This window comes from Epinephelus lanceolatus, chromosome 14 (genome assembly GCF_041903045.1).
Source record: "Epinephelus lanceolatus isolate andai-2023 chromosome 14, ASM4190304v1, whole genome shotgun sequence".
NCBI classification, from domain to species: domain Eukaryota; kingdom Metazoa; phylum Chordata; class Actinopteri; order Perciformes; family Serranidae; genus Epinephelus; species Epinephelus lanceolatus.
Window position 1 is genome coordinate 30,621,608 of NC_135747.1, and position 17,099 is coordinate 30,638,706.

The 17,099-nt window shown below is 40.9% G+C and overlaps 3 protein-coding genes across 4 annotated transcripts; all 3 read left to right on the forward strand.

The window, feature by feature from the left end:
• Positions 1-138: 138 nt before the first annotated feature.
• LOC117251818 (uncharacterized) lies at positions 139-2,508 on the forward strand. The gene is made up of 4 exons (XM_033618379.2): positions 139-181; positions 297-378; positions 488-651; positions 2,078-2,508. Exons 2-4 carry the CDS (start codon positions 358-360, stop codon positions 2,310-2,312), a joined length of 420 nt encoding a protein of 139 aa, XP_033474270.1. The 5' UTR covers positions 139-181; positions 297-357; the 3' UTR covers positions 2,313-2,508.
• A 2,419-nt stretch (positions 2,509-4,927) lies between these two features.
• kbtbd7 (kelch repeat and BTB (POZ) domain containing 7) lies at positions 4,928-10,021 on the forward strand. The gene has a single exon (XM_033617003.2). The coding sequence runs from the start codon at positions 5,329-5,331 to the stop codon at positions 7,198-7,200; it is 1,872 nt and encodes a 623-aa protein (XP_033472894.1). The 5' UTR covers positions 4,928-5,328; the 3' UTR covers positions 7,201-10,021.
• A 2,070-nt stretch (positions 10,022-12,091) lies between these two features.
• Positions 12,092-16,930, forward strand: LOC117251377 (ras-related protein Rab-33B). Of its 2 annotated transcripts, none has more exons than XM_033617628.2 (2): positions 12,092-12,370; positions 15,657-16,930. In XM_033617628.2, exons 1-2 carry the CDS (start codon positions 12,113-12,115, stop codon positions 16,101-16,103), a joined length of 705 nt encoding a protein of 234 aa, XP_033473519.1. In that variant the 5' UTR covers positions 12,092-12,112; the 3' UTR covers positions 16,104-16,930. The 2 variants fall into 2 exon arrangements, with proteins under 2 accessions (XP_033473519.1, XP_078030730.1); XM_078174604.1 differs by having other exon boundaries at positions 15,663-16,930.
• The last annotated feature ends 169 nt before the right edge of the window (positions 16,931-17,099 follow it).

Consider the following 17,099-nt stretch of genomic DNA (forward strand, 5'->3'; position numbering starts at 1 on the left):
CTAATGATGATTTCACTCTAATGTCAGCACAGTACACTTGTTTACCTGGTCTGACCAGACGACTGTTAACTCCCCAAGGGACTCTGGAGTCAAAGTGACTAATGTTTAACAGAGTAGTGTGTTGATGAATCTCCCCAGTAACACTCAAACCACGCTCATTTTTGACACACTGTACCTCAGGGTGAGTGATTCAGATCTCTGCCTGCTATATTTTTGTCTGTGAATGTATGTTTATTATACAGCAGTCAGTGATATCTGTGCGAGAAGTGCTTCTTACAAGATCTTTGTTTAATAAGGTTTATAAAGACAGTTAATTAGAGGGTGACTCGCTCTGCTGATCTGTTGGAATTTGAGATAATGCCCAACAAAGCCCAAGAGGTATGTGATCTGTAATCTGTTTTTGCTCCCATCAGTAAAATATTTCATTAATACTGTAATTTAAATACATTTATCTTTAGGTGACTTTGCATGTTGTTTTGTTTTGTAGGATGCTGTAATTAACCTGAAGACGCTGCAGGAGATTTCCACCCAGCTTGGTTTTGAGTGGACAGTTTTGGCGTATGAGCTCGGCTTCAACAGAACTGAGGTTGGGCGGTTCCACACCAAATCTACTGAGAAGAGTGTCCAGGCCAGGACCATGTTGGAAAGCTGGTAAGTGTGTGTGCATGTGTGAAATTTCTCCAGGTTCTTTCAGTGTTCATTGTTAATGAGGTTTTTATCAGGAGCAGGTCTTCTCCTCCAAAACAAACAGACATGTTGATTTAAACTGGTAAAAACACTGAATAAAGCAGGACCATGTTATGAATTCATGTTTCTCCAATGCTATATGGCTCATCCAAGACATGCACCTGCTGATATGTGTTTACCTTTCTTCTTCAACTTCAAGATCAATATCCAGATGTTGAGGTTTTGTTGTAAAACTGAATTATCCACAGAGGTCTCTTCCTCTCAAAAACAAACCAACATATTCTCACTCCGACCTTGTCACATATTGAGGTTTGGTCATGGACTTTCAACGTCCGGATATGACATGAAAGGTACCCTGGGTGCGTTGGTTGTTGACGTTCTGGGACGCTGTGTCAACTTCAGCCTGTTACATACATTGTCTTCTTTCAAAATACATGTACGTTTTGACAGGAAAACAACCCAGGGTTTGAGCGCCGCTCTCTGGAGTGAAGATTGACCCGCTGTGTTTCCCCCTGACGCTGCCAAGTGCCATTTAACTATAACAGTGACTGGCTCTGTATCATGCCGATGATAAAGGATGCCTTTTTTCATTGGTTCCTGATGCCACAAGTTGCTGCCCAAGCGCCGGATTTTGACGACTTCGGAGTGAGACTCATACTGCATGTTGTAGAGGGGCTGCTAACTAAGGTGGCTGATGCAAAAACGTGGATGGCCCTGTGTGTTTAGTTTGTCCATTCTGGGCTACTGTAGAAGCAGTGCAACATGGCAGACTCTGTAGACGAGGACCCGCTCCCTACGTAGATATAAACAGCTCATGCTAAGGTAACGAAAACACAGTGATTCTTATTTTCAGGTGATTATACACTTACGACAACATATTTACATTATATTCCATTTCTGCCAATATATCCCCCTAAATCCTGCACACTGGACCCTCAACATGTCCCTATGCTGACATAATGCTTCAATATATGGGGGAGATTATTCATATAAGGATAAGCATATAAGGATCCAACTACACTGGCTCCCTGTTCAGTACTGGATTGATTACAAAACCCTCTGCTCACCTTCAAAGCCCTCTGCAACGTAGCCCCCACCTATCTCTCTGACCTCCTCCAGGAGTACACCCCCTCCTGCTCCCTGCGCTCTTTCTCTGGTGGTCTCCTGACCTTTTCCACCTCACGTCTCAGCACTATGGGTGCTAGGGCTTTCAGCTGCACTGCCCCCACGCTCAGGAACTCCCTACCCCCACACATTCAACAGCCTGACAGCATAACATCCTTCAAATCCCTTCTCAGAACCCACCTGTTCAAACTGGCTTATGCACTTTAACAATGACTGTACCCTCTGTATACCTATCATTGACATCACTGTCCTTCTGTATTCACAGGTATGAAAAGTCATGGGACAAGCCCAATAAGACCAAGCTGCTGCAGGATGGACTGGAGCGAGCAGGCAGACGGGACCTGGCTGAGAGGCTGCGGTGCCTCCACTGGGGCCACCAGAAGCTGAGCCAGAGGGTGGAGCTGCCCTCCGCCTTCCCTTTCCTCATCACAGTGCACAAGACCATCCGCAACCAAGAGGCACTGCGCAGGATCAACGACCTCAACCGTAGATACACTTAAAGCTGAGTGAAAATGCAGCTATGGCTACACTTTTTTTTACTTTACAAAAATATTGTACTGTGCACTGCAAGTAGTCTGAAATTAATGTAATTATACTGATGTCACTGAACAAACAAATGAGAAGCATGAGATATGTAGTTATGCCACTTTTTGTCTTGCAAGAAATTCAAACGTTGCAATAAAGATGAAAACCTCATTTTTAGGACTCATTTTCAGTTGTGTTTATCTTATTAAAATGCCATGTTTGACATCAAAATGAAATAAAAAAAATCTAATTGCTTCTTTTGTCTGAGATACAGCACAAAATTATCATTAGTAGTAGTAGTAGTGTACAATGTGTTTATTTAACTGTAATAGTATTTGAAAGTAGGTCAAGTAAATTTTTGGTATTTCAGGGTTATTGAGCAGGAATGTTGGTCAGACATCACAAGGATGATTTATTCCATATGACATGTGTCCTTGTGTTTGGCTGTTTTGGCACACAGTGCTGTGTGATGTCTACCAGAGGGGAGAATCTGAAATGGTTTGGTTTTGGCTACAGAAATCTGGTAGCCTATTTATTTTATTTTTATGTATCCTTTATTTATCCAGGAGGGTCTCATCAAGATACAAGATGTTGTCAATCAGGAAATCCTAGTCAAGACGGCAGCATCAGCAGTTTCACATAAAAGTTTCACATACAAAACACAAAAGCAACACATGGGAAATAGTAGAAGAAGAGGCCGTACCAGGGATACCCATAACACATTCCACCTAAGTCAGGGATTATGTAGAACAGCAATATGTTTCCCTGTGGGCACTTTGTATAAGACCTTTAAAGGTAATGGTATTTTGCAGCTCATTTCATGCCCATGTTGTATAAAAAGAGAAAGAAACCAGGCTCTGAGTGCACCTTGATAGCCCATTCCAGGTGTGTTGCCAGGCCCGGCACCATGAGGGGTCATAGGGGGGCTGAGTCCCCTCAGCTGTATTTTCTGCCACCCCCATTTAAGCTTTATGTATCTATGGAAAAATAGCAAAACAACCAAACTACTGGCCAGGATACATTTGCATGTTGCTTAGCTGTAGGTGAGGTACCCTGTCCATCGTCCTGAAACAGAGCGGAGGAAATCAATTGACAGACAGACAGAACATGTTACTTAGTTCAGTTTCTTAGCCTGCTTGCTTTTCTTGGTTGTAAATAGAACTTTCATCCCCAATCCACAGACAGAGTAGAAACAATGGGGAAGTGAAAAGACAGTCAACAAGAGACAGAGAGAGAGCTGCAAGCTGCAAACAGTTGTTTCTTTGCACTTCCGCCTGCTGATTTTGGTAGAGAATTATTTCTCAAGTAGTTCAAAAACTATTTATCACTCCGTTGTACGTTCTTATGCGAATACTCTCATTAATAAATGTGTTTTGGGATTTAAAACAGTAGCCTTATAATGCTGTTATCTAGCCTTTCTGAGGATATTGCATGGCTTTGGTATGAAACGATTCTTTATTATGTACAAAATTGCCCTGTTGCAATTTTTCACTGCTCCCTCAGTCCATTTATCCTGGCTCCTGGTCTGTGTGGTGGTGGTATCGGACTTAAATATTAACAATTATTATGACTTGAACACATTTGCATTTAAAATTTGTAACACATTTTATGACCACAAAATGAAACATCAGAGATAAAATTACATTTTCATTTAACATCCAGTGTATAAGATTTAGCAGATTTAGTGGTGTCTAGCAGTAAGGATTGCAGATTGCAACCAGCTGAATCCCAGTTAGAAGTCCTACAGTGTTCATTTGATTTTTTATAAGGACACGAATTATCCAAAGAGGCCTCTTCCTCTCATGGCACTCAGGGTGTTCAAAGAGCATGACATCTGACACCACAGACATCTTTGATTTTGAGGATCTTGTTATCTGTGTTAAGAAAACAGAAAAAAATCTGAACAACAACAGATAACTTCTCCCAGTTAGAATTCTATCAGTGGTCATCGCTCAGTAGGTTTTTATTAGGAACTAAATTATCAGCAGATGTCTCTTTTTCTCAAAAAAAAAACGGACCTGATTATTTAAATAGGTAAAAACACTGAAAAAAGCTGTTCACTTTTTCAAAGAAATCTATGTTTTCCCGACACTTGTCTCAAAGGGTCTACTAAATATGGTGGCGGTGATTCTAAGGTAACGAAAACACAATAATTCTTATTTTCAGATGATTATAAACAGAAAAGACATACTTATTATATTATACTCCATTTCTGCCAATATATCTCCCTGAATCCTCCACACTGGGCCTGTAAATAACAAGTTTAATTTGGGGCATTTATGGACTTCCATAAATCATTTCAATCCGTCCAGATCAACCAAACTTAAATAGACCCAGTTACACGAACCAATCAGAGAGGCGAACCCGTATTTAGCAAGGTTCTATGAGCCAGAGGGGAAACCCGGTAAGATTGCTTTCAAAGTAAATTTATTTATTTTTTTTCTTTAATATTAAAAGACTAAATTAAGTAGTAGTTGGTGGTAAACGTGAATACTGGCGTAAAAGGCCTTCGATGACTTAATAAATTGGACATGGAGTGACACAAATAAAAATGCGTGAAACACTTTACCTTTATTTTGGCAACCATTTCCGGAAGTCGTAGTTCCAACCGCTGGTTGTTTGACACTGTTATTTTATGAGAGCTCTGGCTGTCTCCTACACTCAAAACAGACACCATTGACCGGAGAAAAATCAAAGAAAATTGACACTCCTGTCACGGCGGTTCTCGGACTTTCATTTATGGATTATCTCTGATTGAAACGCGACATCATGATTAGTAGGAGGCCGAGAACTGTTTGCTATCAGACACACGGGCGACCGTTGAGCTGGTAATGTATTTTTCACAGCATATGTTTGACTGTGTTATAAACGGATGTGTCACCCTCAGCGCACGGACTCTGTCGTGTTAATGAGTATGTCAGCCGCACCACAGCGGGTTATTTGACACCTACGCCGACGTAAAATAGCAATTTGCTGACTGGAGTTGCAGCAATGGCTTCGGCGCTGAGTAGCTTCAGTGGTCCCGAGGTGCTGGAGGACGTGAATCACTCTCGGAGTTTGATGGACGAGTTGAAATTACTGTACGACTGCCGGCTGCTGGGGGACGTTACTATCGGGGTTAAATGTGAAGAGGAGTCCCTAGAGCACTGCGGGGGGTCACCCAGGGGTGACATTGACCAACTTTTCCTGTGTAGCCGCAACGTCCTCGCTGCTGCGAGCCCTTACTTCAAAAGCATGTTCACTGGGGGATTAAATGAGAGCATGCAGCAGACAGTGGTCATCCGCGGGGTGGACTCTGAGTCCATGTCTGTCATTATAGACTACTGTTACACCGGCAGGGTGACCATCACGGAGAGCAACGTCCAGAGGCTGTACGCTGCAGCCAACATGCTTCAGCTTGAGTACATCAGGAAGGCTTGCTCCAGCTTCATGACAAGGAGGCTGGACCTCTCCAACTGTGTGGGGATACTGAAATTTGCAGACACCTATGACAACCCAGAGTTGAAGGAGAATGCACAAGCTTTCATAGCCAGGAACTTCAGCCAGGTGTGTAATGGTGGAGAGCTGTGTGAGCTGGATTTGATGCAGCTGAAGGAGATGTTGTCTCTGGACACTTTGGATGTGGACTGTGAGAGGAAGGTCTGCTCGGCTGCTTTGCAGTGGATAGAGGCGAATGCACCGCAGAAAAGGGAGGATGCACTACAGGCGCTGAAGTGTGTGCGGTGGAACTTGTTTACCGAGAAGGACAAGTGCTACCTGGAGGGCCTAATGGCGAGGCCTGTGATTGAGAAATACCTTGCATCTTTCTTTAACAGGTCTGCAGAGGACAGTTGTGGATTGCCTGCAACTCTAGATGTACCAAAACACAGAATAGGTGTAAGCGCAAAGGAAATGATTCTCTTCTTCGGCCTGCCTAACGACAATATAATGTGCTGCGACCCATACTCAGAGGACCTGTATTTCATGGCTCCTCCTTTAGAAGATCTCAGCAGTCAGGATTACAAACGTTCCACAATGGAGTCCTTAATTGCCTGTGCCACACCTGAGAACAACTTGTACCTAGCCTCCCATCTCTCTAAACACTTCTGGCTGTACAACCCTGTGCTCAACAAGTGGCAGGAGTTGGCAGAGAGGCAGCTGGGGAGGATACACTCTGGGATGGGCTACCTCAACGGCCATGTTTATCTTCTGGGAGGAAGAAATCCGGTGACGGATACCAGGCTGAAGGAGGTAGAGTGTTACAGCGTCCAGAGGAACCAGTGGACGTTTGTGGCTCCTCTGCCTCATTCTTTAGGTAAAATGCAGGTGGTGTCACTAAATGACCACCTGTACGTGGTGAACAAACGGAGAATGCTTTGCTACGATCCCAAGAGGAACCGCTGGCGCCACTGCGGGTCGCTGAGAAGAGACAAGCTTCACAAAGCATGTGTGTTTCAGGATCAGATCATCTGTGTGTGTGACATCCCCGTGGTGAAAGCCTACAGCCCCACCAGAGGGGAATGGAAGAGGCTGGGTGACATTCCCATTGACAGCCGTGCTTTAAATTACCAGGTGATCCAGCACAACAACAAGCTGCTCCTCCTCACTCAGACTTTACTGCAGCACAACAAAAACAGGGTCCTTATCCATGAATACGACCAAACCAGGGACACGTGGAAGAACATCATGGCGGTGTATGTGTCCACCCTGGGGCCCGTGTGTGTTTCAACACGTGTGTACCCCGCATGCCTGGGCTCTGCTCACAGCTTCTCCACAGAGGAGGACGATGACAGCGGCTCTAGTGCTGACTGGGACTTTGATGGATTGACAGACGCAGACTCCGACTCTGGCAGCTCCAGCTCGTTCTCAGATGAGAACTGGTAGTGATTACTGTGTCAAAGAAAAGCTTAACTTATTTATAATGTGATGGATTTTTACAGGGTTCTGTCTGCCAGGAGAGGCTATAGATCCAGATCCAGTTCAGTATTAAAGCCAGACACTTACAGTAGAAGCACAAGTCCATCGAAATCCTTACTTCACTCTGACGGTTTTCTTTCTCTGCACCAGTCTGGCTTATGAATATTTACTGAAGTGGAGAAGAAGCTAAGCAGAGTTGGTTTCTGAAATACCCAGACACAAGGGCTTTGTTGTTCAATTTGTATCATGTGCTGCCAGCATGAAGGACAGTGTGCTGTCTTGTAGTCTTGTTTACACAATAACTCAAGACAGATACATAACTTCAGCAATAAATTCCTCCATAAAGTCGTAACTTACAAATCAGTGAGGGCAGCTGATTGAAGGGTACTTCAGTCCAGACGAGTAGTATTACACTTCCATAAAATTGGAGGAACTGGTGAGAGACCGATAAACAAGGAAATAAAAATAGAAGCAGTAGAGGCTGTTATATCCTGACTTTTGGTCTTTAAAGGTCCAGTGTGCAGGATTTAGGGGCATCTAATCTATTAGCAGAAATGGTATATCCTCCTGAGACCCTGTGTCCTCTAAGGCTGCCACTAACGATTATTTTCATTGTCGACTAATCTGTCAATTATTTCATCAAAAAATGTGTTAAAATGTTGAAAAATGTCGTTCTGTCTCTCCCAAACCCCAAAATTACGTCATCTAATGTCTTGTTTCATACTCACGCCAAAGGGTTTAGTTCACTGTTATGGGAGAGTGTGTAAAGCTGCCAATATCTGAACGTAAGAAGCTGCAGTAACAGTATTTTGGGGTACTTTTATAGTGCTTTTCTATAAAAAATGACTCAAACCGATTAGTCGACTACTAAAATAGTCACTGATTATTTTAATAGTCAATTAGTCATCGATTAGTCGACTAATCGTGGCAGCCCTAGTGTCCTCATATGAGGACATCACCTTTTGATTTTGGGTTTCCTGCACATTATACTTCATTCTGCTTAACATAGACCTGTTGTCCTTGGTTGAAACTTGTTTATTTGTGCTAAATAATGTCCGTAGTTTAATATGGCAAACAAATTTGACCAATTTTAACAACAGTAACAAGCATTCAGGCATTGAAATGAACAATTTTGAACAGTTTTAGACTTAACTAATGACCCCTAACCCGCAGCGTTATAACATATTAAACAATTGTTGCATTGTTTGTAATTTTGTTTTTGCACAACAATGTCCAGGCATTGAAATAACAGTTTAATAATTTATCTCACACTTGTGATTATTAAAAATAAACCCATTGTCTCCATGTGAAGACATTTTTTTTCCCCAAAAACTACTTCCTGTTCAAAGACAGGGCTTCATTTTTTATATATTGATCAGGGCCTACTTTCCGAAGTAGCATGGAGAAATTAAAAAATGCATACCAAAAAGACCTCCTGAGACCCCAAAAGCTGGGGTCTCAGGAGGATGTAATCTTAGGTATGTTTTCTTTCGTTTATGATCACCTGAAAATAACGATCATGGTGTTTTTGTTATCTTAGAATGAGCCATTTATACCTACATAAGGAGCAGGCCCTCTCAGATGGAGTCTACCATGTTGTTCTACAGTAGCCCAATACTGACAAACCAAACACAGACTCTAGATAGGGCCATTCATATTTTTGCACCTGCAACCGTAGTTCTCCGACATGCTTGGCACATGGGAGAAGTTTCAGTTATGTAACCTTACTGCAGGATGCCACTAAATCCTACGCACTAGACCTTCAAGGTCATCCTACACTTCACATAATACAGTGTTTTCCAAACTGAGCCTGCAGGTAGATGCACAAGTTCAGAGGGAAAATTTCAAATGAAACTAAAGCTTATTATAGCAGAGACATTTTAACTTGTCAAACACAGGTTACTAAGATAATTAATCGCTGAACATCATTAATTTCATTACTTCCACCTCTGCTCTTCCTGCTATGACGGAGTACTCTAATGCTGCCAGGGTGAAAATTGCAAAGCTTGTTAAGCTCATCAAGGTAACACATCTGTCAAATCTGAAATACAAAGATGCCTATCATGCTCTTGTGTTCACTGTCACTATAGCAGCAGATTCTTTTGTGTTTAACACTTTTGTTAGATACATATTTTCAGTTTCTTAAGGGGGGCGTGACAGACAAATTCCTGGAGACACAGGCCATAATGCAAAATGCAGATTTCTTTATACTTGACGGTGCTCCTCCAGAGCTACAAAAGAGTTATAGGTAACTGTTTGCACAGGAAGAACAACATTTCCCATGACTGGTAAAATGACTTTGACGTAAAAATCAGAGGCCCTTTGAAGGAATACTTCACCCATAAAATGACCATATGAAAATCAGATAGTCATGCCATGTTCCTTTTACTGGCTTGGCGCCACAAAAAATGCTGAGCGTATTGATTTATTGATTGATTTTGGACCACATTTAGCAGCAAACCTGTATCAAAACATCTGTTCACAAACTCCCACACAACTCATGCAGTATAATCTTAGTCTTATTTATCCAGTCACATGCTCAGTACTTCTCATACACATGCATTTTCACAAAAAATAGTCTTAGTATTGGAATCTGGCTTTGAAGAGAGCATAGATAAGTTTAATTTTCAGTTCAAAATAGCAAAAATGCATGTGTTTTGGAAGTACTGTGCATACGACTGGATAAAAGAGACTTGGATTATACTGCACGAGTTGTGTTGGAGTTTAGAAATTATTATTTTGACATAGTTTTTTGCCATTTTCCATGGAGGCAAGCAAGAAAAAGAAAGAAGTTTTCTTCACGAATTTAAGTAAACACAGCATGACTAATTGATACACCAATGGTCATTTTGTATGTGAAGTATTCCTTATATGTTTTGGGCTGGTGTTGTGTTATATAAAGACACATTTTTGACAGAAATATTAATTTTATTGTGCTTGAATAAATGAGTACACCTGCTTATGACTGGCGTGAAATCATGACTGTGAGTTACGGGACATCAGGCAGCTCAAGTGCCTCATGTTTATGACTTTAAACACAACTGGTCATTTACAGGGCTTTAAAATTTGCTGTCCCTTTCTCTGATGTTGTTGATTCAAGACGTCTCTCACACACACACACACACACATACACAGCCGGTGTTTTAAAAACTGCTGTATGAAACGTAGAAGCCAACACGCTCACTCAGGTTTAGGCTTCAGTAAAAAGCCTGTTTGCCATGATTGACGTTGTTATTTTTTTAGATGTAGTGAAATTAGGTGGTTTTGGTGACAAATGCTAAATTTTATGAAATTTATTTGAAGCTATTTTATTGGATGTATGTATGTGTTTTCTTATCTGTGATTTTTAATTTAATCTTTATGTTGCATTCAGGAACCAGAATGTTTCAAGAAGTGTTTTGAGTATTGTTTGGTCCTGATGAACTGCTGGAGGATATTTTGTCTGCATGTAATAAAGCTGTTGCGAAGCCATCGTCCTCCCCGACCACCCCACACACTCATTTACCAGTTTATTAGCTGCGTTGAAGCACGATGGAGTGTTTCTAATGTGTCTATGCTCATTAATATTAGTGTTGTAGGCAAAATATTGAAATCACCCTTTACATATAATGCAATACCACAAACTACAGTCTCCAGAATTAAAAATGAAATTGAGTCAACACATCTAATAAACAGTTTAGATAAACACTGAACATTATAAAATTCATGGTATTTATTACAGGGCTGTTACATTAAGCTGTATTAGTTTCTGCTAAGTGTACCTAATAAACTGGTAAATGAGTGTAGCTCTAAATGCTGTCCCTCTGTATGATAGATAATTGAAGTGTGTGTGTGTGTGTGTGTGTGTGTGTGTGTGAAGGGGCGATTGGCTGTGGTCTGGATTATAAATCTGTTTTGGTGTATGTGTCAAATAAACAAAGGCGTCTGATGCAAAAAAATATTTGTGTGGGCATTTTTCTCCCCCCAAAATCTTTATTTAACAAGTTAGTACACATAACACATTAGGTACACATTACAAGATTCAGAAGTATTGTAGTATGAAACATCTATATTGTTAATACATGTTGAAACTGAAGGTTACAGTGATAAAATTGAGCGGATCTGAGGATATTAAAAACAAAATTCAATTTCTACTGTCTATTTCATGATTTACAACAAATAGTTTTGAAAGTTCCATATTCAGATTTGAATCAAACATAGAGATTGAGTACGTAAGTAAGTACGTAACTTGTCAGAATAAACCCATGAAATGTCATGTCGAAATCAAACTTCATTAATTGGTCAATTAATGAATTCATAACCAATAAAATGTCAATAAATGACTGCATATAACATGTTAATAAAATAAAAATAAGTATTGAAATGAAATTAAATGAATTAGATTAAAAAACAAACAAATCAGAAAGCCAGAAAAAGAAGGCAATCATTTGTTTCCTTAATTACATTTAAGAGCCTGTTTTTTTTTTAAACTATACTTTTAATTGTTTCCTTGAGAACAAAGAAAAAAATGGCACATGGTACATATAATAACGATTCACAAGGCTGTATAAGTATATTGAAGAACACATTACTCAAATATAACAACACAAAATGAGTATAATATAATAATAATGAAAAAGTGAGGTACAAGGTACAGTTCTCTGCATCTCTGTGATCCCGCCTGTTGAAAATGAATTTACGAAATTAAATTAAGCTTTCTTATTCTTTGGAACACAAATCATATGTTTTTAATTGAAGAATATCCCCAATAAAACAGAAATATTACCAACAAATGCTTCAAGTTTGGCTTTAACTGTAAATAACGTTTATGTCTATTGGTCCCTCTCAAATCTCGCGATGTTTCGGCGCCGTCCACATCCAGACCGCGAGAAGATGAGCGATGGCAATAGAAAACAAACCTGGAGACGATTTTGACACCGTTTTCGGTCAAAATGACTCCTTAGAGCTCTCCTCCCAGCACGACTATGAGACTGCGCAGGCTCGGATATTCAAGATAATAGTCATAGGAGACTCTAACGTGGGGAAGACGTGTTTGACTTACAGGTTTTGTGGGGGCACTTTCCTGAAAAACCCCGAGGCAACGATCGGGGTCGATTTCAGAGAGAGGACGCTGGAGCTCGATGGGGAGAGTATCAAGGTGAGAGGAGGAAATAGAAACACACACCTGCACTGTAATATCACGCAAACACACATGGTTGAATTTCCTATAGGATTAACACAGCCGTCTGCCTGAGCTAAGGTTTATAGGTGGACACAGGCTGACCTGGAGTCAGCTTGCAGACATTAAAAGGATAGCACCACTACAAAATGTAGGCCTGCCTCTTTATAGTGACCAGCTGCTGACACAATAAAACACATGATCACTTTATAGCACACAGTATAAAGCAAAGGTGGAGCAAGTCTACATCTCTGTTGACTTTTTACAATACTTTAAATTATTCATATAATATATATGTTATATATAATATACTAATTTTGATTTCAAAGGTGGACACAGTTACAGGGTGTCTACAGGTCCTTAAAAGGTCCTAAAATGTCTTAAATTCAACAATAAGGCCTTAAAAGTCATTAAGTAGTCTTAAATTTGAATTTGCAAGGTCTTTACTACCACAGACATTTGATTTAATTTCATTTATCCACATTTCAAATGTTACAGATCTTTAAAAAAACATTCTAATACTGTAATTTTACTTAATACTAGATTGACTTAACCCACGCTAATAACCATATTCCTACCTAACACTTAACCTCTACACAAGAGCACATATATACTACTTACCTGCAATGCTTACCTGTGATGCTTATGTACATTCAACATTCATTTCATTTAACTTCTAACTGCTTCATCCTGTTGAGGGTCACGGGGGGGCTGGAGCCTATCCCAGCTGACATAGGGCGAGAGGCAGGGTACACCCTGGACAGGTCGCCAGACAATTGCAGGGCTGACACATAGAGACAAACAACTATTCACATTCACATTCACACCTACGGACAATTTAGAGATATCAATTAACCTAGTCCCCAATCTGCATGTCTTTGGACTGTGGGAGGAAGCCGGAGTGCCCGGAGAGAACCCACGCTGACACGGGGAGAACATGCAAACTCCACACTTAACACCCGGGATCGAACCGGCAACCCTCTTGCTGTGAGGCGACAGTGCTAACCACCACACCACCGTGCTGCCCCACATTCAACATAATTTGTCCAATTATCTGTCCCTAAATTTGGTTAAAAGGTGTCTTGAACAGGTCTAAGAAAACATTAAATTTAACTGTCTGATACCTGTAGACACCCTGAGTTAGGACAGGCACAAACGTCAAAAGGGCTTTAGTTTTTCAGATACCCCAACCTGAGGTCAGGGGTGGATTATAGTACAGTGGGCCCCTTGGCACAGACATGCAGAAGGCCCCACCACCTCTCAGACTATATAGTTGTTTAGCATTTTTTCTTGTGTTTTTTGCGTCTCTTTGTAGTGGTTACACATCTTTCGTGTTTCTTTGCGGCCATTGTGTGTCTCTTTGTAGTTGTTTTATATTACTGTTTTTGTAGTTATTATTGTCTGTGGTTGTTTTGCCCCTTTTTGCAGTCATTTTGTGTCTGTTTGTAGTCATTTTATGTCTCTTTGCAGATGTTTTGCATGTCTTTGCAGTCATATTATGTTTCTTTGTGGTTCTTTGAGTCTCTTGCTGCTCGGTACATGTCTCTTTGAGTGACATTTTGTAAGTAGAGGCCACTCTGGGCACCTGTGCCCTTAAGGCCAGTTTAGTAATCCATCCATGCCCCCACACAAGTAAGAGACTAAAACCAGCTCAAATGAAACAGTTGCATTTTACAGTTACCTGGATTTTTAATAAGGTTGAGCTACTGCAACACCAGAATTTCCCTGCTGGGGATCAATAGGATGTACTTTATCTTACATATGATTTAACCCTTAATGTTAATCTTAATCTTAATGCTAGTTAAATAAGCCTTTTCCCACAGCATTTTTATAATGATGTACAGCACAAGTGTAGCATTTTGAAATAGTAATTAAGCTGGTGTTAAGTTGTAGACCTTAAAGGATACAGCTGGTGTGTAATGTCCGCTCTGTGTCTGCAGAATATTTACTCTTTTTAGGAGTCAGCAGCCAGAGTTTAGGGCGACTTGCTAGGCCTCTCTCAATGGGCCATTTCCACTGCACACATTTTGTCATGTCATAGCAGGAAAAGCACATGTGTTAATGATAACATTAACTAATGACTCTGTCTATTTGTGTCCAGGTAAGCCATGATAGTGTGACAGTGAGCCAGCATGCAGAATACCAGGACCCTGAAACTGAAGCAGCTAAATGGACTCCAGCCATCATTAATTAAATTATTTACACCATGCTTTTCCTACTGCAACACGCTGCCATTTTGTGACAGGGTGATATCATATATTTTTCTTATTGTCAACAAATCAGATCAACTGGTCCCAGTAATGAGTGGTGTCTGTCTATAGCCTTCTCCTCTGTGCCACACACCTACATTACTGTCACATTTTTGCGCTGGGTGACCTGTTCCTTCACTGCTACACACCGTAGTTTATTTTGAGTCAATTCCACATACATAGCACTCAGTAATGTACCGAAATTGTATTAATCTGCTGACAATCGTCCTCTCAACTGCACCATTTCCTTTGGTTTTAGTGATGTTTGATTAAAACTACAGTTCCCTGCTGTTTTAGGAAATTACTAAGCCTTTGATTATGAAATATATATATGTGATATCTTTAGTAGCGTGCCACAGATGTTATTTCTTACTGTCAGGTGGATTAATACTGTGTTTGCTTTAGTCTTTTCTTGGGTTGACAATTAGAAACACATAGAATTACATTAGCCTTATTCTTTAGGTCACTGGTTCCCAACCTGGGGTCCTGACTTCCACTAGGGCAGTAGTTCCCAACTGGTGGGTCCTGGTCCAAAAGTGGGTCACGGGTCCATTCTGACTGGACTGCAAGCATGTCAAGTTTGTTAAAAACACACTTTATTTTTAAGTACAGTGAATTTCCTGCACAGAGCTTTTATGTTGAAGTGCAGTTTCTTGCTGTACTTGACAGAGACAGTGAAGTAGGTCCCTGACATGGCCAAACGCAAGTATGACACTGAATATATTAAAGTGTGTGGACGATGAAATAATGACTAATGAGAAATCTGGACCCTGTTAAAAATCAGGAAATTCATGTCTGCTGGAATATTAACAGAAATAATCCGCTTCAAATTTATTCAGATCCCTCTTTTTACAAACGTCATGCAGGTATTGTGTTCAGAATTTGGGTTAACTGTACAGTTTTTCTGTGCTATTGTTGTTATGCATTGAGTATAATATGAACTATATGACTTTATTCAATGATAAAAAAGGGGTCCCTTTAGATAGTCTCATTAGTATCTGTCTCTGCTGTGCCAGTTGCAGATCTGGGACACGGCCGGTCAGGAGCGTTTCAGGAAGAGCATGGTGGAGCACTACTACCGCAGCGTCCATGCCGTCATCTTTGTCTATGACGTGACCAGCCTCTCCTCCTTCGAGAGCATCCCCGAGTGGATCGAGGAGTGCAGCCGACACTGCGTGGGGCCCCTGGTGCCCCGCATCATGGTGGGCAACAAGTGCGACCTGAGGGACCGCCGGGTCGTCCCCACCTCAGCCGCACAGTGTCTCGCAGACAGCTACAACTTTCCTCTGTTTGAGACGTCAGCCAAGGAACCTTCTGAGAAGGAACACGTTGATGCCATCTTTCTGACTTTGGCTTATAGACTGAAGAGCCACAAACCCCTGAGACTGAAGCAGCCGAGTGAGAGCAACCTCAGGCAGCTGTGGAGTCAGAGAGAGCAGGAAACAGGAATGTGTCAATGCTGAGGTTGCCTCCATCCTGTGTGGAGGTGTGTAGATCATCACAGCTTTCAGTGTTTCGTCCTGACGCTGAGACTGAAATCAGAAAGACATCTTATGATCATGAGATAGAAAAGGTTTTACATTTTCCCTGCCTGCTGCAAGGTATAGCTTGTGACAGTATGGGCCTGTAAGTTTGCACAATATTAAGTCAACATTTCAGTGAAATGCATGAATGAATACGGAGGTATGCCAAAACATTTGTAGCTCAAACTGCACATTGAATCACTTTGAGTCAAATAAAGAAAAGAGCATTGCAGAGTGCACTTTAAAACATAGACAAATTATATGCAATCAGCCGTCTAGTAGCACTACAACATATCTGCAGCATACGACGCAGGCATTGAATTAAGAAACCGATTTCAGTGTAAGTAAAGGGACCAATAAGGTAAATTGAAACTGTGAAAAAAAGTGCAATCATTTTGCTTTAAGTTATATTTTAACGTGATATTTCAGTTTTTAAAAAATGTAAATGCAGCCTGAGTTGTGGTGCTGTTGCTGAACGTGTATTTCTCAAATATAAGTATGAACATAACCAGCTTTGTGTCAGCTCATTCGCCTACACACTTCTCTCAATGAAAAAATGTCTTTTGGGAGAAAATGAGTGAACACATGCCCAGCTGCGTTTGAAAATTGTGATGCCGGAAGGTACTGATGACACGAAATAAAATCACAAGTGACTGACGCTTCTTTTGCATGTGTACAATAATGCAAACACTTTCCAGCAGTATGGGGATTTGTGAGAATGTTAAGCTGCAATTCAATAAAAGTGGTTTCATCAGTGTGATTTAAAATGTTTGAGGTTTCTGGTGTGTTTGTTTGGTGTGATGCAGCCGCCATCTTATGCTGTTCAACTAATAATGTACTCGGATACGTGCACATAATGACTGACGCTTTATTTCATTGTATTTCATTGCTTACTGTAAAACACGTCATCCTTCATCCATACATTCAGCCAACATG